This window comes from Alexandromys fortis, unplaced genomic scaffold, assembly GCF_014885135.2.
Source record: "Alexandromys fortis isolate MF-2015 unplaced genomic scaffold, M_Fortis_MF-2015_v1.1 scaffold_86, whole genome shotgun sequence".
NCBI classification, from domain to species: domain Eukaryota; kingdom Metazoa; phylum Chordata; class Mammalia; order Rodentia; family Cricetidae; genus Alexandromys; species Alexandromys fortis.
In genome coordinates this window covers 4,689,243-4,716,616 of record NW_026067965.1, presented here as the reverse complement: position 1 = coordinate 4,716,616, position 27,374 = coordinate 4,689,243, and the positions used below count along the sequence as shown (strand labels likewise).

The 27,374-nt window shown below is 48.7% G+C and overlaps 1 protein-coding gene across 1 annotated transcript in view; it reads left to right on the top strand.

The window, feature by feature from the left end:
* The window catches only part of Acan (aggrecan), a 59,175-nt gene that overhangs the window by 8,550 nt on the left and 23,251 nt on the right, over positions 1 to 27,374 (top strand). The window contains exons 2-7 of the mRNA XM_050154027.1: positions 17,271 to 17,347; positions 19,799 to 20,182; positions 21,608 to 21,782; positions 23,373 to 23,500; positions 24,580 to 24,873; positions 26,006 to 26,410. Coding sequence (XP_050009984.1) covers positions 17,278 to 17,347; positions 19,799 to 20,182; positions 21,608 to 21,782; positions 23,373 to 23,500; positions 24,580 to 24,873; positions 26,006 to 26,410 — 1,456 coding nt within the window. The 5' untranslated portion in view covers positions 17,271 to 17,277. The remainder of the gene's footprint in view (positions 1 to 17,270; positions 17,348 to 19,798; positions 20,183 to 21,607; positions 21,783 to 23,372; positions 23,501 to 24,579; positions 24,874 to 26,005; positions 26,411 to 27,374) is intronic.

Genomic DNA, 27,374 nt, shown 5'->3' with positions numbered 1-27,374 from the left:
CCAATTTTCTGTCTTTTGAAAAACACTACTAAAGTGTATTCTATCCTTGCAATATTTAAGAAAACTAGGACCAGAAAAGAATGTTTCTCCAGCCTAGCCAGAGCTCAGGGGGCTTCATGTAGCCACCTGGGCCATGTTCTGCCATCAGTGGGGGTCACCAATGACCCAAAGAAGAGAAAGGTGGCCACATCCATACCCCAGCAGTCTTCTTCCCGGATCCCCTTAGCAGCTCCTAAGCAACATGGGGAGCAGCTGTTCTAAGGGGTCATTCAGACCTTTACACTGTCACCCCCTCTGGTGCTCAGGTTCTATCCCCTAACAACTCCACATGTGCTGTGGATCATCTTTCCTCGGATAGATTTTTCATCTTGTGAGCCCAGGGTCCCTAGGAAGCAAGCCAGGTACTATAAGACCAAGAAGGAGACAGGGCATGATTCTCCAGCCCCTCCAAGCTCAGCATGGATGATTCTATAGACAGCAAAGTTCTCGTGTCTCACTGTCTTTATTAAGAGATGCTCATGGTCCCCCTCCAGCTTCCTCTGTACCTGTTTCCAGGCTCCACCCCTGGGGGCCGTTCTGGAACCATGGCACCATCTTGTCATCTTTCAGCTGAGATAGAGAATCTAGTTTGTTGGTAGCTGCTTTCCTGATGAGCTCATGAAAGAATCCTTGAGGCCACTGTCATCCAAACATGGGTGGGGCAAAGGGGTTCCAACCCTAGCATGGCCTCCACCGGTAGTGTTGGTTCATCACTCTGTACCCCCAGATACTTATCTTTCTAGTGTGTATAATCACTCATCCCCAAGGTTGAGCATTAGAGTGAAATGAGGTGATACAAATAAGCCATGGTACCCTGCACTCCACAGAGGAGATGTTCTCCAAGCTCCAGCTGCTGCTTTTGATATCACAGCTGTCTTCGATGTTCCAAGCTGAACTGCTTTCTTGCCCACTTGGGCTCTTAAAACAGCTTACCCATCTTAGAATAAGAACAGAAGTGTGATATGTATTCCACCAGCCCAAAGCTGGCTGGGAACAAGGTAGATGGAAAAGCATGGTCTGCCTCCTGATAGGCCAGTAACTGCAGCAGGCCTTGTATCCAGGATCCTTACACTGTATAACTCGAGCAGGTTCCACTGCAGTTCATAAAAAGAGTAGCACCTGGGACAGTCCCGTGAAAGCTCACAAGCTTCCGCATCATTCACTCCTGCAGCCTTTCTCTTAGGAATGTGCAGAGAATGCCACCCTGCAAAGATGGGCTAGCGAGAATTCGGGTGCAGGTGCTGTCACCGCAATTGCCACAACTGTGCCATGGGGAAGCCAGGCAGGCAGGAGCAAAGGGTTGGTGTTGTTCTAGGAGTTGCCTCTGGCCCCCAGTTCACCCCCTTTTCCCCTCTAACCTCTTACTCAGGAACTGGATATTAGAGGATTCTAAACATCCCGGGAGAACAGTTAATGAATTGCATTAAATTAAGGCAGCTGAGCATAGCTCTGCCTCTGACCAAAACCATGCCCTGTGTGAGCCCCAGGGAGTGGAAGGCTCTGAACCCAGGTAAGACAGAAAATGTAAGGAAACCAGTGCTTCACTTCTAGGGTTTTCCTTAATAAAAAGCAGAATCCAGATTAGGATCTAGTGTGTGTCTCTCTCTCTGCTACTACAAGGAGCCCATGTGGTTTATCAGAGAACCTCAAGGAAATGTGGAGGTCCCGTAAGAGCCTAAGAGCTCGGGGGCCAGTCTTAAGAAAGTTCCAGAGATTGGATTCTAGCAGAAGGGCTGATATAAAGTTCCATAAACAGCATCAAGAGCAAGCCCAAGACCAGAAAGTTTTGTCTCTACTAAGAAAAGGAAGATAGTAGAGAGTATAGGTAAAATATAAGAAATAACGCATGTCCTCCTACAACCTAAGTGATCCAGAGGTCAACTGTCAAGTGAGAAGGGAGTAGGTAGTCCCTCTACAAGAAAAAAAAAAAGGTTTAAATCAAAATCAGTCACAGCAATGTGATCAAAAGTGGTTCCTCCTGTTCATTCTCTAAGATTGTGTAACAGTGTGCCACAAAGTTGGGCTGTTTAAACAACAGAAATTTATCATCTCATAGTTCTGAGAGCCAGATGCCCTAAATCAAAGTGTCGAGAATGGACATGCTCCTTCCAGAACCTGGAGGGAAAGCCCTCCAGTGTCCTTCCGAGCTCAGGGGCCCACGACATCCCTTGTATGTTGGCTGCACCACTGCTCTTGGCTTCAGCTCCATTATCTCCCCCTGGTGTCACCCCAATGTCTGGATGCTCCCCCCCCCTTCTAAGGACATAGTCATATTGCCCCGTCCCTATGACCTCATCTGGACTTAATCACACCTGCAAAGGTCCTGTTTCTTAATTTATTCGCATTCATATAAAGAAGAGAATTTCAATATGCCTGTTGGGGGGATACACCAGTCAGCATGTTAACTCTTGATTGACTTACTACTGTGATTTAGACCTTTACATCCAGACAGCTAGAGGAAGCTCTATCTAGGGAGACAAGTCCCATACTTTAATGTTCATTGAAGACCGAGCAAGGACAGAAATTCCTCCATATGGTGTGAACTGATATCCCCATGTGCATATTGCTACCCTCGTGGAGAGAGAGAGAGAGAGCGAGAGAGAGCGAGAGAGAGCGAGAGAGAGCGAGAGAGAGCGAGAGAGAGCGAGAGAGAGAGAGAGAGAGAGAGAGAGAGAGAGAGAGAGAGAGAGAGAGAGAGAGAGAATGGAATGTGTACATGCTTGTCTGGATCCCAGAGGTCAACTCTAGATCTCATTCCTCAGTTGCCAGCCAACTTGTTATTTGAAACAGGGTCAGTCTCTCATTGGCCTGGAGCTCACAGGTTCAGCTACACTTAGCCCCAGGGATGTACCTGGCTCCTCCTCCCCAGCACCGGGATTGCAGGTGCCACCATACCTGGTTTGTTTAAAGTGGGTTCTGGGGCTTGAATTTAAGTTACCATGCTTGTGCCAACTGAGCTTTCTCCCAGTCCAGAGACCCAAGAGTTTTAACACAGAGAGCACGTATTTTCTCACCCATCAAGACACTCCTTCCCCACAGTCCCCAGTTGGCTGCCAACTCGGTCACTGAGCAGTCCATTGGTTTTGACACAAACTCCTATCCTCCTAATTGCCTTCCAGGTCCAGAATTGATTTCCTCCTGTGATTATATTAAATTAAAGGCAAATTTTCAAAGGTTTTAAATTTTTATGTTATTTTTATAAACGTTTTTTCCCAGTCAAAACTAGTAAAAGACAGTGCAGAAAGTTTGAGAAAGATGAACACCGAAGTGAAAACATAAAATATACTCTAAACTTTCCACCCCAGAGATGTCACATTTCTGTCTATTTTTTCTTTCCCAGAATATGCATAAAAAATGGAGCTATGTCCTACACATTACTGTGTGACTTGCTTCTTGGGGTGGACATGTTTGCATGACAGTTTCTATACTCGAGTATTTTTTACACCAAACTCCTTTCTGGTCACAGTAGGGGACACGATGAGAGGAATAGGAAGTTTTCCTTGCCCTCAGGAGCCTGCGGTGTGGGTGAGAGACCATCTGTCGGGAATTCTCCTTGGCAGCATGGGGAAGGGAGTCCTAGCTCTTTGCCCAAGTCCTGCTGCCGATACTGCAACCGCCAGTGATTTTTTTCCACCAAGAAAAAAAATCACAGCGGCCCCCATCCATTCCAAATTGATCTGAGTCTCAAGGGAAGTACAGTTTTGTATCATTGAAGTCTGCAGGGGCTCCTCTCAGTGGGCATGTGGTCCAAATACCCATACTCATAGAATAAAATAAAAATTAAAAAAAAAATAATAACGATGAGTTATGTTGGGGCAGAATGCTCCCAGCCTGTGTTCCATCCCTAACACCACCAAAGGGGGTGGGACCACAAATTAAGAGACACACATTGTATGTGTCCCCATAAGCCAGAGACCTGAACTTACTGCTCTGAATTGATCCTGGTTCCCTTGTCCTGTGTGTGAGCATCTGGTGCTGAATGCTAAGTATCTCTCATACCACGTGACACTTAAACAAAACTAATTCATATGCTGCTCAGATAGAGAATCAATAGCCTGACATCACAATGGAAGAAAGATGGGTTATGCTGGACTCCCTGGCAGACAGCATGGGGGTCCCTAATATGGCACATGGCCTCGGGTATTTCTGAGGGAAAGTTTTGATCAACCTCTCTTCTGCCTTCTATGATGCTTTGGAGCTGACATCCACAAAGAAACAGCCCTCTGTGGAACGTGTGAGATGTCCCCGTTTGTGGATGCTGCTGGCGGTGTGGCATCTGAGAAGACCCTGTTCATGGGGAACAGGGTGTCTTCCTTGGATATATAAGGGACTCCAGAAGACAAGGAAGCTGTCCGACTCAGATAGGATGAGATCTAGAAACCGTGTGTGGGAGCTATCAGTTTCCCTCTGTAGGAAGAGAGGCAGGAGTCAAATTCACAGAGACAGAAAGGAAAGGATGCCTGCCAGGAGCTGGGAGGAGGGAAAAATATGGGTGGCTGTTTAATCAATACAGATACGGGGTGGCTGTTTAATCAATACAGACCTCCAGTTCTGTAAGAAGAAAATGGTGCAGGAGATGGATGGAGCTAGTGGGAACTCAACAGGATGGCTACTTGAGGCTATTAACTTGTATCCTTAAAGTGCTTGAAATGATACATTTTATAATATGTATATTTTAACATAATTTGGGGAGGTCTTTTTTCTTAAAAAAAAAATCAGGGCTAGGGATACAGTTCAATTGGCAAAGTTCTTGTCTACCATGCCAAAAAGCACTGGGTTTAATCACCAGTACCACACAGGTCAGGTGTGGAGGTTCACACCTGTGGCCCCACTACCTGGGAGGTCAAGACAGGCAATCAGAAGTTCAAGGTCATTCTCAGATAGATTTTGAGACCTAGACCAGCCTGAGTTGCCTAAACCTCTGTCTCAAAATAAGATAAAGGGAAAGAAAAGTTAGATCTATCTGCCTGTGAGCCCAGTGTCAGGAGTGAAACACCCTTTAAGAGACAGAGGCAGCAGTAAGGAGCTGAGAGGTTCTTGGACGTTGTAATCCTGACAGCCTCACTGAGGGCAGTCACACAGTCAGGACAGACCACCCAGAGGATGGGGATGTACTGGGGACAGCTGGAAAGGAGGAAAGAAAGGAAGAAAAAGTTTGTGAACCCTTGTGGCTCTTCGCTGACTGTTCACTTGAAGCCCTGATTTTGAGGTGTTCTGTGAGGGATTCAAGATAAGCTCCACCCCTTTAAGAGCACAAGCCTTCCCTACTCTGCACCTGGAGTTGAAACAGAACTGATCTGAGAACCCAATAGCAGGTTCTCTATGTGCATCTCTTAATTTGTGGTCCCACCCCCTTTGGTGGTATTAGGGATGGAATACAGGCTGTGAGAACATTCTGCCCCAACATAATTCATTGTTTTGTTTTTAATTTTCATTTTATTCTATGTGTATGGGTATTTTGCCTGCATGTACCTCTGTGTACCACATTATGCCTGGTGCCAGTGGAGGCCAGAAGAGGGCATCAGATCCCCCAAAACTGATATTACAGATGGTTATGAGTCATAATGTTGTTGCTAGAAACAAACCCAGGTCCTCAGGAAGAACAGCCAGTGCTCTTGTGTGCTAAGCCACCTCTCCAGTCCCTCCCCTCTGTCCATGATTTAAACAAATGTGGGGGGTGGGTCTATGAGATGGCTCAGCTGGTAAAATTGCTTGCCACCAAACCTGACAATCTGAGTTTAGTCCCTCTGGGACTCACAGGGTAAAAGGAGAGAACTTACTCTGGCACGTTGTCCTCTGACCTCCACATTCATGCTGTGGCAACTACACACACACACACACACACACACAAATCCAGGATGCCACCTTGTCAGAGGCTCTCTAATTACCCTGTTCATCAGCATCTTCAGCAGTACATGTGTTCAAAAGCAGGGAACTGGTTAGCATGTTTAATCCCTCTGTGGCATCAGAACCGTCTGATTTATATTCTGGTTCTGCTGCTCCTCGGCTATGGAAGGTCAGGTCAGTCACCCCCTTGGAAACCTCAATAGATTCTAGCATAGAAATGACGATGACGGTGAGCCTCTCCCAAGATGACTTTCTTTCCTTTTTTTTTTTTTTTAAGATTTATTATGTATACAGTGTTCTGTCTGTCTGCATCCTTTCTGGCCAGAAGAGGGCACCAGATCTCATTACAGATGGCTGTGAGCCACCATGTGGTTGAAGGGAATTGAACTCAGGACCTCTGTAAGAGCAGTCAGTGCTCTTAACCTCTGAGCCATGTCTCCAGCCCCCAAGATGACTTTCTATTCAAGATCCCTTGGTTACCACCCCAACATGGGGCCCAATCACCATCTAAGGACACCCTGAGGGCAGAGTTGGGGTTGTGCCCATGGAGGAGGAATGGCCAAGGATGAGTGAGAGCTATTGCCTGCCCCCCCCCCCAACCCAGTACAGTCTCCTTGCAGAGCCAAACAAGCGCTCTGGGCAGCTTATGCTCCTTCTGTGATTAAGACCAATGGTGAATTTGATCATGACAACAGTTCTTTGGAGACTTCACCTAGGAGAGGCTACCTAGCAAAAACGGTATCCTACCTGGCTGTTAGTTAGCCTCTCTGCCCACAACTGGCACTGTGTCATCCCCAAAACTCGGAGCCTTCCCACCATGCCATCAAGTCCTTTAAGGGAGGCTCTTTAAGACCCAGCCCAGTGTGGTTTCCAAGCTTATGCTACAGACTGATCCATCTGTGGAGTTTTGGGCCCCTGTGCCGGAAGCTTGCGGATGACGGATGCCTGATAAAGCAAAGAGAAAGAGAGGGAGCAAAGAAAACCAAGAGGGGCTTGGCCCTTTCTGAACAAAAGACAGCTATCCCTGACGCAGGAGGGCCAGAAAGCAAGCTCTACTGAGGACAGACAACAGTGCCACTGCAGGACCAGCACAGGGTACAGAGGTCCTGCCCATTGTCACTGTTGATGCGTCCTAGATGGGACATGATGGGTGGATAGGGAAGAATCCAGGACTTTTGGTGGGATTGGTCATGTAGAAGTGGCTGATCTCAGCCTCCCATCCCACCGGAAGTCAAGCTGATAGCTCATGGCACAAGAGCTTCAACACAAATCCCACCATTAATGTAGACTGCCCACCCTGGTCCAAGACCCCCAGGGAAACAGTCTCTTTTATGAGGCAGGGTAATCTTTTGTTGCTGTTTCAGGTTTCTGTTTTTTGTTTGTTTGTTTGTTTGTCTTGTTTCATGAGTCAGGGTTTCTCCGTGTAGCTCTGGCTGTCCTAAAACTCTCTCTGTAGACCAGGCTGGCCTCAAATTCATGAAGATCATCCCGCCTCTTTCTCCCAAGTGCTGGGATTAAAGACACGTACCACCACACTGGGCTCATTCTAAGAGCTCAGAGCTCACCTCCTGGGAGCCGGGAGCAAGAGTTAAACTTTGTCTTAGATAGAGTTAGTTCCCTGCTGCTCAGAGGGGTCACTCTGTGATACCCTGATCAGCTCCACAAACTGTGCATGGGCACTATATCCTAAGAAGTTTGCCCATGACCCCCATCAGCTCTCAAAGGAAAATAGAACCCAAAAGGAGCTCGATGTATGTTCTCTGTGAATCCAAACTCAGCATCCAAACTCAGAGGTGCATTTGGGGTCTAAGGAATGCAGCTTGATTCCTCATAACCCCTGCCTCCTACCCCCATATGGATTCTTAAACCAAACGCGATTCTGCACATCTGTCCCAAAGGCTTAAGGAACTGGTCTGATTGATTGGTCCTCATTTTCTTTTAGCTGCACCTCAAGCACATGGCCTCAGCATTTCTAGGAGCTTGGCTGTCACCCCACACATCTGATGGCAGCTTCTTCCAGGCAGGCATTCCCACCAGGCCCCTCCGCTTTCATTTGTCTTTATTAAAGATGGTTTTGGAAGTGTGGGTGCAACTGCCACCCAGAAAGGCCATCATCGAGGGTTCATCACTCTGGGTCCCAGCCCCTGCCCCCAACATCTCCTAGTCTTGCCATTGGCAGTGAGCGCTGAGTAGCAGGAACTTAGCTCTTGGCCCAAGATCCCTCCCTGCCCCCGGAAAGGTGCTTGTTCCTGCTGGAAAGCTGAGTTGAAGGGCGCTCTTTTCCAAAGACCCAAGTCTGATATTTACACAGCGTCTGAAATTAATGCAGAAGAAATGCCCGAGTCCCCCAGGCTGGTATGGAAGGCTGAGACAGAAAGAGGTTGATCATAAGAACTGGGGTCCTTTCCACAGAAGAGCAGGGCAGAGCTGAGGCCCTGGGTGTGTGAGCCAGGAGGCAGAACCCAAGCCCAGAGCTCCTCCAGTTCAGCAGGAAATTCCAAGGACTCCGAAAGTGAGCACAGGGCAGGTGGGAACAGTGGGGGGAGGCTAACTGATCGAGTCAGTGCCCCCTCTTCTCCAGGCGTTCACTTGGGGGTCATAAATGACGATAACCATGGCTCTAGCACCCAGTCCTTGTGAAGTCCTGCCCAGTGCCTGGATGTCACCTCCTGCTCCTCAGAAAGGCAACCTTAGTCAGGACAGAGCCCAGTTCTCAATGCTGCTTTGTCCCTGGAGGCTTCATGTGCCGCATCTGCTCCTCGAGGCTTCTGGAACTCCCCAGGGCAGGGGATGCAGCTGACACAGCTGTAACCACCGGCCTTAAGCTCGGCACTGCTCACATTCCCAGGATGAATTCAGAAGAGTCATTCGTTCAGTCAGTCAACAAATACCGAGTTTCCCCAGTCTGCCAAACACTGTTCTAGACACCTGGAATAAAGCAGCTTCCTCCTTCATAGAACTTAATTCCAGTAAGAGAAATAGACAATTAAAAAACAGAGAAAAGACAGTTTGGAATGATGATACAGGTGGACTATCCCTTGAGATCTGGTCTCGGGGTTTTGTTTTGGTTGTGTTGTTGTTTTTGTTGTTTGGAATATTTGCATATGCATAATGAGGTATCCAGGAAATGGGTCTTAAATCTAAACAATAAATGCATTTGTTTCCTATCCATCCCATCCATAGTCTGAAGGTGATTTGGGGCATGGACAAAGTTCCATGGTGAGAAATTTGACGCGGGGTGGGGGGTGGGGGGGTGGGAGGGGAATTTGTGCTGATGCTCTGTTTTGGGTTCGGCTTTCTGGATTTTACAGATTAGAGGTACCCCACACGTGATGTTATAGATTAGAGGTACCGTACCACATGTGATGCCATAGATTAGGGGTACCCCACATGTGGTGCTATATATTGGAGTACCCCACACATGATGCTATAGATTAGGGGTACCTCACACGTGATCACAATAGTGATCACAATGTAGCCGAATCGAGCAATATCACCATTGTCACATGAATCTGTGGGGTAGACAGAACCGAGAGAAGTCAGTGTTGTCTTCTAAAGTATTTAGGGTCTGCTCCTGCAGCGTTCCATTGTGCTTCCTCTCACCTCCACCAGCAAAGCATCCACAACCACGCTGACAGCCCCTAGAAGGAAGGAAGCAAGGCCTGCCTGTGGCTCAGCTAGGGAGCTGTTGCTTTGGTGCCCCCCCCCCATCTACCTTATAACTCTTGTGCAATTGGCCTGGTGAAGGCTGGCAAAAGTCACCATATTGGGATGGGTGGTAGATACGGTCCTACAGTGGATTTCTGCAGTTCAATGCTGGGAAAGAGAGGACTTGGAGTCCAGCAAGAGCCCTCGGTAGGAGTACAAGGTCCCAGAGTCCCAGAGTGAGTTGGGAATTTAGCTTGCTAGCTGCCTTCTACAGACTGGGAGCAGCAGCAGCAACAACAGGTTCCCCTAACGCTGCACCCTCCAGCCCCAGGACAAATATCAATTGCGATGTTTTAAAAGCTAACGAGGCATACAGTCTCTCACTTCTCTGTACTGCACACCTTCTTGTCCTACCCTTTCCTGGTGGCCTTTCATTTCTTTTGTGGGTTGTTGGGCTCTCCTGTTTCTCTCTCCAGGATATAGTCTGTGTTTCCTTATTCTGACTCTCCCTTTGACTAGCTCACAAAGAGGCAGTCTCTAATCTGCCATCTTACCTGGAAGCTCCTACCTTCTAAGTCTGACATTCCTCTCTCTCCTCATTGGCTGAAATCTATTTGCTGAATGAATAATGAATGCGAGAAACTGACAAATGCGGAGGGCCTGGGAATGTTGGAGGAAACTGTTGCAGCTGTGAGATCTGTACTTCAGACCAAGCCCAGCCACTTACAACCTGTGAGGTCTGAGGAAGTCAGTTAGCCTCTCTGAGCATCTATTAGCTGTTTATTGTAGCCAGGTTTTCTTGGGCCACCAGCCCCCAAATCATGACATGAGATTTATTATTATTTATGAACACTTCACCTTAGCTTAGGCCTATTTCTAGCTAGCTAGCTTTTTTTCTTTAACTTAAATTAACTCATTTCTATTAATCTATGTGCTGCCCCAAAGTTTGTTTGCTGTCCTTCCTGCTTTCCTGCTCCTGGTCTGCCACCAGCTGGCTGACTGCTGGCTTCTCTTTTCTCTCTGTCTGCCAGCCCTGCCTATCCCTCCTCTGCCTAGCTATTGGCCATGCATCTTTCTATTTGGCCAATCAGGTGCCTTAGGCAGGCAATTTGAAACAGCAACACATCTTTACAAGCTAGACAAATGTAGCATAAACAAAAGCAACACACCTTTACGTAGTGAAACAATTATTGTGCAACACAAACAAATGCAACACTTCTTAGCATAACTAAATGGATCTTCAATTCCACGACATTTTATAGAGGATAGCAATATTTATCTTTTGCAAGGTGCTTTGTCTGTTTGGGTTTTGTTTGTCTTGTGAGAGTCTCATGGAGCCCAGGCTGTCCTACATCTCACTGTGTAGCCAAGGATAACCTTGAACTCCTGATCTTACCTGTCTACCAAATGCTGGGGTTCCAGGCATGCACCACCGTGCCTGGCTTGGGAAGTGGCCTTAAGACTGAGACAGTCTTGGTACAGTTAAGAATGCAATTCCTGCAGCCAGCAGGCCTTTTGCCACTCTTTAGACAGTTCATGAAACCATCATGTAGGTTGATTCTTGCTGGAAAAAATGTTCCCTATTCCCTGAGGATGGAAAGCCGATGGCTGCCCTCAGTGACCAGGGAAGCCCTGAGAGCTACTGAGTTCCCTACATAACTGGAGACAGAGATGGCCGCTTCTGGTTCCTAATTTACAGTCTGCAGTTTTGCTTGAAGCTACATCCTTTACCCAGTCTGATCGAATGTCAGAGCCTTCAATAAACTAACTAGGAGGGGTGTTCTCATTACCTGCTGTTACTGACGGTCATGGCCGTGCACTTGGGACATCCTTTAAATTAAAACTAGGCATGCATCCCACTTGAGCTACTGCACACTGGGTGAGAGCTTCCCACTATGTCTGTTTGAGATATACGGGAAATGAACTGCTATGGTTGGGACCCCTCTGCCAGATGGCTCTCCCCCATGCAAGATTAGAAAGTCCAGTGTTGACGGCACATGCCACTACTGTCATGCTCAGACCTCAGGGTAGGTCTCATCCATGGGCGGGTGACAACTGCCAAGTCCACTGTCCACTCCTCCATTCAGTGAGATGTTACATACTGTTCTGTGTGGTGCCAGGTCCCACGCAAGTTAACACTGCCCAATAGTGTTGATTTTGAGCCTTAAGAAGGTCGTGTTCTGCATGGTGAGGCAAAGCTGGCATGTGTGAAATCAGAGGAGAAAATGAAGTGCCAAGGACACTATGGGTGCAGGTGTAGCTGAGAAGCCAACTCACGGAGCAGGTTCTACTGACAGAAAAGGCTCTGTGCAGGAAGAGGGGGCTTCTAGGGCCAGAGAAGGGGAGGGGCATGCATCCCATAATCAGTCTACCAGAAGGTGGACTCTAGTGGGCTTGGAGAAGAAGGTAGCCCAGACCTATAGGGCTAGAAAATACACAGGGCGGAGGAATAGATAGAGAGTAAGGTTTCAGTGAATGGACAGAGAAGCACCTGTTGTCTTTCTCCCATATTCCTTTTCTGCTTAGCATAAGCTATTTCCAGCATGCCGGCAAATCTACTCTCAGGAAAAACGAGAGCTTTCACTTCATGGGTGCTTGCTGAATTCCATTGTGTAAACACTCCCATGACACCCAAGTGCAAGGTGAGGGTATGACTGTCACTGGAGGTGGAAGTGAGAAATGATGCTGTGTGGGCCTCAGTAAAATATGGAACCTCTTTGAGCCTTGGCTTTGTCAACTGTAAAATTAATGCCTTGGGTTTGAAGTTCACAGCGGTCAATCCCAGCTCTGGCCTTCTGTGACTCTGAGGAGGAAGGAGGTCTGGGAGGAAGGACTGAGACTGTGTGCACAAGAGACCTGTGTGCGGGTAGGGAGCACACCTGATCCCTGAGGAAGTGCTATAGAAATCTGAGGGAGCACACAAGATCTCTGAGGGAGCACACCCGATCTCTAAGGAAGTATACAAGATCCCTGAGGGAGTACTAAAGATCCCTGAAGGAGCAACCAGATCTCTGAGAGAGCACACCAGATTCCAGAGGGAGCACACCAGATCTCTGAGGGAACACACCAGATCTCTGAGGTTGTGTCCTGGGTCTTATGTGGAGTGGATGGTGGGAGCCATTGGCATTGGAATGGACCACTGGTTAAACTGGGATCGGAGGAGGAACTGGAAGCTCCCATTGGTCCTCCATTCAGGAAGAGATGAAAGTCCTCCTGCCTGAGCTACCTACCTGTGTAGACCTCTTGGGAAGAAGGTCACACTATAAACCCCATCGTTAACTTTTCTGAAGGAACAAAACTGTCACTTGATCAATTGAGTTCTGTGGAAACAAAAAATAGGTTTGAAAAAGATGGCAATTACAAAAATTAAACATTGGTGGCATTGGGATGCAGGAGGACAACAATCCCCCAGCCACCCTGTTTCCTGGCATTTGGAAGGTGGGGATGTTGCTATTAACATGAAAACAGTTTTGTTCTTTAAGGAAAGTCACCTAGTCCAGTCCTCATTGCTGGTAGGAAGCCTCCCCTCCCACAACCATTCCATCGCTTCCAATCCACGGGTTCTAAGTGGTTCACACAGACTAACAAGTGGGTGATGGGAGAAAGTGGCATTGGAGGGTGCCTATTAGTGCTAAAGTCTGCATGTGCTGTGTGCAGCGCCAAAGGCACAGTGCCCAGCCCAGATGAGAAGAACTGGCTGGCAAGACATCTCACTCCATCTGCGAAACAGCATGGACATGTCCTGTGTTAATAGGCAGTAAGTGGCCCCACAGGGCCAGAGTCTGAGTCTCGATTTGGAAAAGGAATTCAGAATAAGAGAATGAGCTTCTCCTTCAAGTCCATGATCTGATGGAGTCCCTGCCTCCAACTGTGGAGCACAGGCACGTGTACGTACACACACACACACACACACACACACACACAGAGCGGGGGGACATACAGATACACAAGATACAGACACACAGAGAGAGACAGACAGATACACACACACAAGAAAGACAGAGACAGAGAGACAGACACACAGAGTGACAGACACACAAGAAAGATACAGACAGACACACACACACAGAGAAAGAGACTGAGACAGAGACACAAAGACAAATAGATACATACACAAGAAGTACAGACAGATACACAGAGAGACAGACAGACAGACAGACAGACACACACAGCTAAAAAGCAGGGGCTGTTGATTGAGTTTTCTGTCCTGCCCAGTTTCCGCAGTCATCAAATCCCAAAGAAATCACACAAAGGTCTACATTAATTATAAACTGATTTGCCTGTTAGCTCAGGCTTCTTACTAACTCTTATAACTTGTATTAGCCCATAATTCTTGTCTGTGTTAGCCACGTGGCTTGGTACCTTTTTTTGGCAAGGCAGTCACATCTTGCGTCCTCTGTATCTGGGTCAGGACTGTAGACTGAAACTTCCCTCTTCCCAGAATTCTCGTTGCCCCGCCTCTACTTCCTGCCTGGCTATTGGCCAACCAGCGTTTTATTAAAAATGATACGTGACAGGATGAGAGACCATTGTCCCACAGCAAGGGGCCTGCTGCTTCTCCTGGTTAAGACTCCGAACAATTTTCTCCCGAGAAGGCCAATCCCCGGCACACTGGGATGCCAGGGCTTTCCACTGGGCCATCCCCGGTGGCTCTGAGTCTCAGCTGCCGTCCATCTCAGGTCTTCTTCTCCACCTCCCCAGCCTCAAGGCCCTGCCTATACCATCCCTTCCCACTGCTTCACTTCTCTTCCCGTTGAGAAAGGTCTCTCTGTCCACGAGTGAGCTTGGGCTGGCAAAGTCAGCCCTCCTCACATAAAAGACCCAGTGAGTCCCAGAGAGGCTTGGAGCCCAGACAGAATGGAATTTCTCCCTATTTTCTTTACAACTGAGAAAACACACACAAACACAAGAGCATATTTATTGCAATATTTCTATCCCAAAGTTTTTAAGAAGAAATAAAATTAGTTTTGCTGCCCACGCTGCACCAACTCCCTCCCTCCTCCTCCCCTCCTCATTCCTTCACATTTCCTGGTCTAAGCCAGGGAGAAAAACAGAGCAAGCCCAAGTCCCACAGACCACTGCATACCAGACAATGTCCGGCTTGTTCAGGGAGCAAACGAAGAAACACAACTCCGAAACATACACAAAACTTCTAAGTGAAGGGCGCTGTGAAGGAGGAACAGGCTAGCTTTGTGTCTGGGTCTACAAACACACCTCAGGCCGATCTTCCCTGACCCCCCAGGAAACCATTTCTCAGCCCTGACTGGTTGACTGACCTTGAACAAGAGCCCCCTCTCCACCTCAGTGTCCCCTCCAAGTACCCGACACACGGTATGAGAGGTTTTTTTAAAGTTAGCATCTAAGTCAGAAAATCCCTAAGGAGAAGCAAGGGACCATTTCTCAGAACGATGGAACTTTCCAGGCTTTCTACAGAACGGGGGTGCCTCTAAGCCCTCAGCCACACAGGAGGGCCTTTCACTTCTCAGGTGATAGATACATAGGGCATGGGTAGATGATGGATGGTCGAAAAAAAAAATGCCAAACTCTACAACAAGAAAGGATTACCTTGTCCTGGGCCCAGACTGTCCCTCCCCAGGCAGTTCTTAATGGGAATGCCAGTGTCTCCCATGCCTGCATCCTCTGAGCTCCCCAGATCCCTGCACTTGCCTAGCCCAGCCTACAGTAACTAAGCAGAGGGTGACACCTGCTGGACCATCAGACTCTGAGAGAACTGAGACTGAGGTGTGGAGGCCAGGAGTCCTGCCTCCACTGAGGATGCTCTGTGTGCACGGCCCAATCCCCAAGTCTTCCTTTCTTCTTCTTAGACCACAAGTAAATGCCCATGCCGCTGATCATGGGGCACGGAGCCACACAGTACAAGTCTCAGGAGGTGTGTGTGACATGGCTGTGCACCCTCCAGGGATGTGGTACCGTGAGACCTAGACCGGTGGCTTGATAAAGTCACTTATACTTGCTGGCTGGAGTTGGGGGTCCCTGCGGTGCAACGGAAACCCTTAAGTGGTGGTTGCAGCCGATCTGTGTCCATAAATGACAGTCACGAAAGCTTCACTTTCCGATGCGTATGGCAGACGCTGCATTTGATCCAGAAGAGGGCCACGGGAGTCCTCGGTTCTCGCTTCCTGGTGTGAGTTACTCATGTCACAGCCTGTTAAGGGGTGCCATTCTGATTCTAGCCAGGGCCTTGAATCTTGCGATTAGGGCCTAAAATCACACGATCCTTGCTAAAATACACAAGGTTCCTGAATTTGAAGTGGGTGGCACACCCAGATTGCATCAGGGAAGCTGCATGGTTTGTCCTTGCCCTGCATCTGAAGGGTTGTATTAGGGAATAAAAGGAATAACTCTCTCCCCTACTTCCTTCCCTCCCTTTCTTTCTCTCCCTCCCCTTCTCTTCCCCTCCCTCCTCTCCTTCTCTCCCCATCTCTTCCTTCACCCATCTTTGTTCTTCCCTCCTCCCTCTCCTGTGTCCTTAGTGTGCTTGAACATATCTAGGTGACAGAGTTCAGTCATTCATCACAGCTGCTGCTGTGTGTGCATGTGTGTTTGTGTGAGTCACTAGGTATCAAGCATGCTAAGAAAACACTTGAGCACTGAACCAATCCTAGCCGTTTACATGGCCTCTTGATGCAATTAAGATACACAGTAAATGCTGCGTGTCTGAGGCTGCTTAGGGAGTCCATGGTGGACTGCTTTAATTATATGTTTTTGTAAGTAATAATACTTACAAAGTAATAACACGTGTATAACCTAGGAAAGACATTGTAACCGTCATTTATTGCCATTGCTAAGTATTGCATGCCATATACATAATTATTTTCCCATAATTTCGGATGATTGGCATGTGGTAAATTTGTTTGCACCAGCATCATTACAAACAGTTGAGAAATGTGCTGAACAGGACTGTGCCATGTCACTAGGCAAGAGGGAGCTTTCACCTCCTTGATAAACTTATTGTTATGTATGTGCTCCACCATTGACCAAATTGTCCTTAGATGCCATTTCATTTTTAGCAGAAGACATTCCCTTGCATGACTGTGTGTTGGGGTGTGGAGGGAGAGAGAGAGAGAGAGAGAGAGAATAAGGATTATGTAAGTGGAGGTTACATCCGCAGAGCTGCAGAGAGACTGACTAGCAAGGAGGCCAGAGGGAAGCTATCTGCTCCTCTTCAGTTTGAGGTGCCACATGTTCTAAGCCCCAGAAAAGGCTCCTTCTTCAGGTCAAGTCCAAAGGGAGGAAAACCCAGCTGGAAGGCCATCAGGGATGAGGTCTCTCTCCGTCAGGAGAGGGTCCTTTTTTGTTCAGGTCTTCAGGTGGTTGACGGTGACCCATCCACACTGCAGAGGGGAGGGTTTTCTCAGTCTACAGATTCCAGTTTTTCTCGGATGAAAACCCCTAGCAGACACTTGAGAACAGCGTGTAAACCTGAGCATCTATGGCTGACCGGGCCCCTAGCAATAGCTATCACAGGAATTCATTAGGATGAGTCTCCACTAACTAGAAGATAGGAGGATCCATGAACCAGCCACCTTAGAATTAAGCTAAGAAAGGCTTGATGGTATCTGAGGAAAGGATTGTCAGAGGAGGAAACACTGCGTAAACATTGCAACCTCCTGTTGTGCGATATTTCAAAACCTTGGGTGTGAATTCTATCATGTTATCTCTTCCACCTCACTGTGCCGTAACTGTCCAAATAACAGCTCTGCTACCTCTTCCAGGTGAACTATGACCACTTTACTACTGGTCTTTGTGACTCTGAGGGTCATCGCTGCAGTGAGCTCAGAAGAAGTTCCAGGTGAGAACAATTCCACACATGGCTGCTTTATACAGTAGTGGGCAAGTGCTGGGTTCTGAGTTCAGGACATAACTTTGTTCTGGGACACAGCCCCCTGTCCCCCTTCTTTTGGCCTTTTCCTGGCCCCACCCCTTTCTGGCTACAGTAGGAAGGCACTCACACATGTGCCCATAACCCCAGAGCCTGGTGCACAAGCATCTACTCCTGGATGCCCTCTAGCAAGGGCATCCACTTTCTGGGCCTCCTTCATGGCACCCTCTCCTTGGGGATCTCATTCAGAACTACTGCACAGTGAGAATGGGGCAGAGAAGACATGGAAAGTCAAAGGTAAAGGCTGCCAGGGAGCATGGGTGGGAGCGTGAAAGAGGAGGAAAGAGCCTGAGGAACAGAGGTGAAAGGATTGGTCTTTCCTCCAGAAGAAAGGTTGCAGCCCTTGTGTTATCCCCAAAGTTTTAGAGTTTTGCATTGGGATACAATGTGTTGGTGGGAGAAAGAGGGTCCAAGTCTCCTCTTGTCCCCCACCCCCACCTCTGTGAGGGAGGTCTCACACCCTGGAATCCCAGATCTCCACAGCAGGTGCCCTCTCTTATTGGCCTGATTCACAGCTTTTGAATGTGTAGGTGTAGTAGTAGCTAGACCTCCATTGGTGCTCAGGGACCCACGAGGTGCTGGCCATCACCTGGGGAGAGAGATGTGTTCACATCAGTCAAACAGCCCACTGAGAGGGTTACCTGGGAGCTTGATTGCTGTGGGATAATGTCACTTGTATTAGTTTACTAAAACACTGATGCTAGTAGCCAGGCAGGAAGTATAGGCGGGGTGATCAGACTAAGAATTCTGGGAAGAGGAAAGGCAGAGATGCAGTCACCAGCCAGATGCAGAGCAAGCAAGATGAGACTGCCTAAATGGCTAAACATAGGTAAGAATTATGGGTTAACTTAATTTGTAAGAACTAGTTAGTAATAAGCCTGAGCAATAGGCCAAATAGTTTATAATTAATGTAAGTCTCTGTGTACTTCTTTGGGACTGAATGGCTGTGAGATTGGGAAGAATAGAAACTTCTGTCCACACTTAATAACCACTGAGTTGGCCTCAACAGTGGCCTCTAGCTATTCCCTGAGACCACCACTGCAGAACCAAGCTGTGGCCAGCGGGATCAGGACCGGGCAGCAGATGGAGGTGTTTGGGGAAGGATTGTGGAGTCTGTCCAGACATCAAAAGGTCCAGGCTGGACTCCAGACATTCCTGCCCTCTGCCCATCCTTACCCTGCTATGTATCCACCAGCCACATCCATCTGAAACATTTTTCTTTTGACCCATAGCGTCTCCTGAAAGGAAGTGTTCTGTAAATTTAAGACCTCCCATGAAAGGTGCTGTGTGGAAGGCTGCTTCTCTCCCATTCCAACAAGGATTCGGGAAACACCACATCTTCTCTACTGACATACTCCATAATTTTTATGTTGTCCACTCCTACCCAGTCAGGTCTCCAGATCTGACTCTACAGACAAAAAAAAAAATGTCTGACCTCCTGTTCTTTCCCCATCTCCTCACCCTTTACCTTAAAAGCCTTGTCCTCCTACAAGGTCCAGCTAAAATCCAAGGCAGACCTCCCAGGATGGGATTAATATGTCTTTGAAGTTCAGTGTCTCAAGTTTAAAGGTTGTGTAGAATTTTCTATACCTCTTGATAATCATTGCACCCAGTGTATTGGGTGGTCCCTGCCTCTGTGAGAAAATGTCTCAGGGAAACAGCTTGCTTGTGGCAAGGCAGAAACATCACACCTGAAGGCACAGTGGAGGAGAGCAGTTCACCTCCTGGCAGCCTGGAAGCAGAGAGACAGACAGACCGGGATGCAGATAGACAGGCAGACAGAGACACACAGAGACAAAGAGACATACGGAGAGACAGGGGGACGACAGTGATCTATTTCCCTTCAGTGAGGTCCCACATCCCAGTTCAGCTCTGAACTGACCAATGGATGAATCCATTGATGAGGCTAGCATCCTCATGATCCAATCACCTCTCAAAAACACTGCCAAATTTCCCACACATGAACCTTTTGTGGGGAGCTCATCATATCCAAAATAAATACCCCAATATATTTTTTCTCAAATCTCTGAATCAAACATGAAACTACCCTAAGATTAGGAGTCCTGTTTATCTATGGTTTGGCAACCCCTAGGTGTCCATAGTTTGAGGTCTTGGCTGTGCTGTCTCTCCCGTGTTCCTTTGGAATCCTTTTCCGGCTCTAAGGTTTGTCTTAGGCACAGAGACTTGAGGGATGCTGACCTGGAGGGGGTGTTGTGAGGCTCCCTGGGTATCCCCAAGGTCCTCTACGGTGGGCAGGATTTGGACTTCTCACGTGGCTGCGTCTCCAGGACTGTCTGGGTGGCTTATGGTCTCTATTCTCTTAATGTTTTTATTTGTCCTCCTCCCACCCTTCCCCCACAGACCATGACAACTCACTGAGCGTGAGCATCCCTCAACCGTCCCCCCTGAAGGTCCTCCTTGGGACTTCCCTCACCATCCCCTGCTACTTCATCGACCCCATGCATCCTGTGACCACTGCACCCTCCACTGCCCCCCTCGCCCCAAGAATCAAGTGGAGCCGTGTTTCCAAGGAGAAAGAAGTCGTGCTGTTAGTGGCCACTGAAGGACAGGTTCGAGTCAACAGCATGTACCAAGACAAGGTGTCATTACCCAACTACCCAGCCATCCCCAGTGACGCCACCTTGGAAATCCAGAACCTTCGCTCCAATGACTCGGGAATCTATCGCTGCGAAGTGATGCATGGCATTGAGGACAGCGAAGCCACCCTGGAGGTCATAGTAAAAGGTAAAGGCCTCCCACGGGAATGCCATGATGTCCTTATCAGGGTGGACCTGGGTGGCTAGCTTTCCCACTCAGCCCCTCTGCATACCCATTTTATGCTTGGCTTCCTCTAGTGTGGAGCTGGCAATGCTATGCTCTGTGGGATCGGGATGTTGAAGGCAGGGCACATAAATACATCCTGGCATAGGCAGCTGGTGCTTGCAACCATCCTTGATTTGTTGGGTGCTTTTCTTGTTCTTGTGGTCAAATGCCCGAGAGGCATCAACTTGGGAGAGTAAGGAATTGCTTTGGCTCTCGGTTTGAGGGGGATACAGTCCACCATGGTGGGGACAACACGGCAGTGGGACTATGAAGCAGCTGACCATACTGCAACAACACACAAGAAGCAGACAGCTGAATCCACAGAGCTCAGCTTGCTCCCTTTCTCTGTTTTCTGTTTCCTCTTGGATGGCACCACCCATAGTCAAGGTGCATCTTCCCTCTTCAGTTAAAGGCCCACAGGCGTACGCAGAGGGGTGCGTCCTACATCACAGAGGGCCTTGTAAGAGTGTGCACTCTGCACCTGAGCCAATGAGTCAAACGGTGTGTCTGATCTGACCCTAGAAACGAATGAAAGCGGCTTCCTAACGTATCATCCAGGCATCTCCTCCTCCTCCACAATCCCTTTATCCTCAGCTTCAGGGGCCAAAGAAGTGGCTGAGCCCTCACTCCCTGATCACCCTTCTCTCAAAGAGAACCCATTAGGATGCCCCTGACTACTGGAGACATGGAACCCTTGGTGTCTCCTTCCCCGGGAGGGGAAAAAGAAAGGGTCCTGGAATGATTAAAAAAAAAAAATCTCAAGGAGACAGTTTTTTGCCTTAGCTCAAAGAACTTTCTTATTGTCCAAACTATTATGGGTGTTCTAGATGCCTTGTGAGGAGGTGCTGAGTACCCTGTTAAGGCCGTGGGGTGGGGTGGGATGTGGTGGGGCAGGGTGGAGAGGAGAAAGGGTGGCAGCAAGAGCAGAAGAACCACGTACAATTTCAGGAGCTGAGGAACTATTTGTAGGTGATGGCTTTGGTGGAAGGGAGAGCCAGTTTTCTTTAGTACAGTCCCTGGTAGGTTGACCACACTCCAGGAGATGGCCCCACACCCATGAGTATACAGGCAACACAAGTTGAACTCAGTGTGGGGTGGATGGAATATTGGGGTGGAGCTGGAAGAAGTTAGGGAGAGGATTTGGGGGTAAATATAATCAAAAGACATTATTTGCACGTGTGAAATTCTCAAAGAGTCAATAAATATTATAGTAAAAAAGTCAGAGAAGGAAACCATGTCAGCCTGAACCAGAGAGTGCCCAGGGTCCCCTTGGTTCTTGCCACCATTTCTCCAGAGCTTCAACAGAAGTCACACCTAACCAGCCCCTCCGGTCTGTGGGTCCCACAGGCATTGTATTCCACTACAGAGCCATCTCCACGCGCTATACGCTGGACTTTGACAGAGCTCAGCGGGCTTGCCTGCAGAACAGTGCCATCATCGCCACCCCTGAGCAACTGCAGGCCGCCTACGAAGATGGCTTCCACCAGTGCGACGCAGGCTGGCTGGCTGACCAGACCGTCAGGTGAGACCCCAACACGCTAAAGAAGAATGCGTCAGAGCTGAGGTCCCGGTATAAGAGGCCTAGCCAATGGGGCAGGCGATGAGCGGTACTTAGCTGGTGTGAACATGACCCTGTGGCCAGTCTAGGTTAGGGATCAGGGTCCAGCCTTGTCAACATCCCAGGTCACCATTATTCTCTTCCAGGATAAATAATGCCACTACTTCACTACTCTCTAGCCTGTTTTCCCTATTGTCAATGTTTCTTTCCTTCTGGTTTGTTAGTCTTTAACCTTAGCGTTTTGTTTATTTTAGTATATGACCTTATTTATATCCTTTTTTGTAAGACAAGACCTACATAAATCAATCATATAGATGCATCTTTTTCTGAGTGAGTCCTGGGAGCCTGATGGCAAAGCAGTGTAGACAGAAGCCTGCTTCGAGGATCCCAGTGCAGTGCTCCGAGCCTGCAAAGACAGACTGTCCACTCCATGTGCATCACAGTGATAGCCCCAAAGCCAGAATACAAGGCCTTGGGAAGACAGCTTTGCAAGCCTGGGCAAGCCAAGGGATCGTAGGTCACAAGGCCATACAGCACGATCACGATTTCATCTCTATTGTTGAGCGGGGACACTCTGATCAAAGCAACTTGGGAAGGGAAAGGTCCATTTCAGCTTGTTCCAGGTCCCAATCCATCACGGAGGTAAATGAGGGCAAGAGCCCTGGGCCTGGGAGGAAGGAGCCATGGAGGGATGTTGCTTAAGGCTCACAGGCTCTTTGTCTGGATCACCCACAGGCAGGCTCAGTTTGTTTTCCTATCCATCGCAGGCTCGCCTGTCCAGGCTGGGCCCTCCTACATTGATCATAAACTGAGACAACCCATTGCAGACGTGACCACAGGCTAATCTAGGCAATCCCTCAGCTGAGACTTCTCCAAATGACTCTAGACTGTGTCAAATGGATGGCTGGAGCTAACTGGGACAAACCACAAAAATCAGTAAATAAATTTAAAAAAATAAGTGAGACAACAGTCTTATGTCAAGAGTTCACATGCTGACCTCAGAAGGAGCCAGACTCAAATCCAAACACTGGGATTTGGAAGCTGTGTGATTTTGAACAAGTCAATTAACATTTCTGGACCTTAGTTTAAGTGTAAAATAGAGCCCATCCCCTGCGTCCCTTGGGTACAAATAGGCACCATGGCCAAACCCAACCCAACTCATCCTTCATTTCTGTAAATGAAGTTGTGTTGAAATATAGCCACACCCCCTTGGTTACCTGCTGTCTGTGGCTGGCTGCTCCTTGCTGTGGCAGTGAAAGCGGTCCCCACAGAGGTTTCTAGTTTACAAAATCCACAAGGCTCTGGCCTTTACCATGAAAAGCATCTGCTCCCCGAGAGAGTGTGTTTGGGACCAAGAATATGCAGTAACAGAGGCTGCCTTAGCTGGTGAGTAGCACTGGGACCTGGAGAGGCAGTCGGTGCTCAGAGCAGACTTGGACTCTAGAGGTATTACTATGCCTTTGTTTCCTCCTATGAAGGTGAAAGCTACAAGAACAGGGAGCCTGGGCTTCCTCTAGTTCCCAGCTTCACACTCCCGTGTTGACTTCCCAACAGGTACCCCATCCACACTCCTCGGGAAGGTTGCTATGGAGACAAGGATGAGTTTCCCGGAGTGAGAACCTACGGAATCCGAGACACCAATGAGACCTACGATGTGTACTGCTTCGCGGAGGAGATGGAGGGTGAGGCTCCCTTCAAGACGCTTTCTCTTCCCCACCACCGTGCTCACATTTGGGATAGCTACACCATGCCTTGCTCAGTCCTCTCCTGCCATAAAGAGGGATGGGCTCTGGCTGGAATCCTCACTCTCCACTTTGGAGGGGGGGGGTCTCGATAGCGACAGGCATCTGCAAAACCATCTGGTGTTCCCACCAAACCCCAAGTTCCAAAGCCCCCTGGACTGTTTCTCTTATCCAGAACCTCGGTATCTCTGGCCAACCCACCCCTGTCTTAAGGTCCATTGTGCCATCCAAGCCAGGATCACGTCTGGCGTGTAGCCCAGTGGCAGACTCTGACCTCCACTCCCAACTCAAGAGGGACACCCTAACCCACTCTAGGGTGGACACCACAGACAGTTTTCCAGGAAACGTGTTCCCCAGTCACTCTCTCTCTACTTCCCTGCTTCCATCTTGAAATCCCACCTCAAGCCTTTGGATGGGATGTTTGAGGAGCTAGCATTTGTGCCCCCAGTTTTGACTAACCCACGATGAATACAAGAGCTTGTCTGAACTGCCCCTGAACAAGGAGATCTGGAACCAAGGCGTGATCAGATTACCCACCCACCCCTATCCTTAATCGCAACCTTGGCAATTAGAAAATATTGTTTAAAAGCTAACAGACCTATAAAATTAGCCCATAATGGCCTCTTTGGGTACTATAAACCCTGGTTTGGAAGTCAATACTCTAAGGGGGTCAAAGGTGACCTGATTTTCTAACCAGAATTTGAATTCGGCAGTGCCTGTGTTAAAGGAAAGCTCCCCTAGTGGTGGGAAGATGAACAGCAATTACCAGCCACAGGGGGCTCTGATTTCACGGTTGCTCCACCCCTTGGCAGCTTTTCTATTCCGGAGAGGAGGTCCTTGTTAGGAGATTGATGCCATCCTACCCAAAAGTCCAGAAAGGAATGGAGGCTGGGGAGATACTAACGTGGGACCACGGGGGGAAAAAAGGATAAACGTCCGAGAAACCGTGGATCTCTTGGGAACACAGGCAGGGTGGGATGGGAGTGAAAGCCTCACCCGGTGTGATGTGTCCTTCACAGGCGAGGTCTTTTATGCCACCTCTCCGGAGAAGTTCACGTTCCAGGAGGCAGCCAATGAGTGCCGGAGGCTGGGGGCGCGACTGGCCACCACGGGCCAGCTCTACCTGGCCTGGCAGGGCGGGATGGACATGTGCAGCGCCGGCTGGCTGGCCGACCGCAGCGTGCGCTACCCCATCTCCAAGGCTCGGCCCAACTGCGGCGGCAACCTCCTGGGTGTGAGGACGGTCTATCTGCACGCCAACCAAACAGGCTATCCTGATCCCTCATCCCGCTATGACGCCATCTGTTACACAGGTGGGGCTGGGGCTGAAGGGGGGGGGCGGGGAAGGAACGTGCCATCAAAATCAGGTCCCAATAAGATCTTGGGAAGGTACCACTGAGTTTCTGAGCCCCGCATTCTCCTTCCGTTTGGGCTGGTCCCTTCCTTTTTAATCTGGATGCACCTAAAAAGAAGTGTTTCTGTAAAGGGTAGGGGCAAGTTCCATAACTTCATTTGGAAAAAATTAGAACAAAGATTTTAAGTAAGTTTTATCTCCTATTTAGCACACTTTAAGTTATAATTAATTCCTAATTCTTGGAGGAAAAAAATGAACAGCATAAATTAGGTAAATGTATTGCATACATTTTACTATCCGCTTGGCGACAATACAGTGACAGCTCATTCCATGCTTCTACAGCCTGATCTGTCGTGACGAGGGCCACCCTCGCTTCACTTTCCGATGGTCTCACCACTGAAGGGTGAAGTATCACCCTCACGGGCATTCTCTTTAGTAATAGCTACCTTCTCTCTGCCAGGCCCTCATTTGTCCAGGACTCTGAGGCAGGCACTTCTGCAATGCCTGCCTCGATTGCGCAACTCACCTCCGCAAGATTCAGGATTTCCCTTGTCACCGATTCCTGTCATCCCGCTGGACACCCAGGGGGCAAAGTGGCTGCTGGGGGAGAGGTGGAAATCGGAATTGGTTTTATTTGATCAGCAGTGAGCTGGTTGATCAATATATCATGAGTATCTTAGTGCTTCTACAGATTCAGCCAACCTCAGGCTTTTATTAATAATTAAACTGCATCTATACTGAATATGTGCAGAACTTTTCTTGCCATTGCTCCCCAAACAATACATATAACAGTTATTGAAACATCACTTATGCTGTATGAGGAGTTAGAAGAAACCAAAAGAGGACATAAGATTCCGGCAGAGGTACATAGGTTATATAAGGGACTCCAGCGTTCGAAGAGTTTGGCATCTTTGGGAGGTTCTGGAACCACCCTGATGATATGAAGGAGCCCCGAACCTAAGGTCTTTGTGGTAGGCAGGGCCAAGTGCCCGGCTCCAGCTGAGGAGGAGGACATGGGGTACATTCAGCTCTCGTTTTTTCGAAATAGCCCCAAGCTGATCACTAAAGCTCGTCTTTGCATCCTGTGCCAGGTGAAGACTTTGTAGACATCCCAGAAAACTTCTTCGGGGTGGGTGGTGAAGATGACATCACCATCCAGACGGTGACCTGGCCAGACCTGGAGCTGCCCCTGCCCAGAAATATTACGGAGGGAGAAGCCCGGGGCACTGTGATCCTCACTGCGAAGCCCTTCTTCGACGTGCCCCCCACTATCTCAGAGCCAGAGGAGGCCCTTACCCTTGTCCCTGATGTGAGGGCCACAGCCTTCCCCGAGGCTGGGGAGAGAACTGAGGAAGCCAGCAGGCCCTGGGGCTTTCCCGAGGAAACCACACCTGGGCTGGGCTCTGCCACGGCCTTCACCAGTGAGGACCTGGTGGTGCAAGTGACCCTTGCCCCGGGCGCAGCTGAAGTCCCTGGCCAGCCCCGCTTGCCAGGAGGTAAGTACGCTTCTGGGGGACAAGCCGGGCAGTTATGTCCACTCTTGGAACCACAAAGGATTGACTCAGTCACCTGTGGAAACCAAAGTGTATATCGAGGCAGATGCCAGCGCCACCTGGTTCAAAACAAAACAGATAAAACGTGATAAATGCTGCTCTGGGTGACCCCACCTCACCTGCCCTTGTCCTCCCACCAGGATAAAAAGCTACAAAGTTTAGTGGGCAGGCTGAAGGCTGCTGCTCCTAGGTAGCCTGTGAACGAAGAATGCCTCTCCGTTCCTAAATAATCAAGGAAGGGGGAGTCAAAAGGAGAAAGATAGTTTTTGATACATGAAAATTATGTAAGTTTCCAGTTTCAGTGTTCACAAAGAAAGGATGGTTAGATCAAAGCCATATCCGCGTGTTTAAGACTTGGTCTATGGCTAATTCAGGACAGTTGTGGCTGAGTTGAGCAATTGTAGCAGATATCGCATGGCTCACAAAGCCTGTTCTAGAGACCAAGGATGCTAGTATACTTCTGTAATCTCAGCACCAGAAGAGTTGTGAGTTCAAGGTCAGTCTGGTTCATATAGCGAGACTATCTCAAGAAGAAGAAGAAAAGCCTGATGTCGTTATCTGGTTCTTTCTGGGAAGCACTCATGCCCCTTGGGCTTGGCAGATGGTGTTCTCTGCGCTCAGGAAATATCCTTAGGGGACAGGGATGCCCCTCAGCACAGCCCCTGAATGCAAACCTACAAATAGGAAGAGCATTCTGGTGTAGCCTTCCTAAAGGGTCTTGATGGTGTCCCCTACCTGAGACAGACAGATGGACGCTGCCATCTACTCATGACACCACCCACTGGAACTTCAGGTGGAATTGCCCGGATCTATCCATTTTGCCCAAATGGAGGAGCCAAGCCAAGAACAGACCCCACGAGCATCAACCTTACCCTCTGTTTCTTTCTCTCCTCTCCTCGCCACCCAG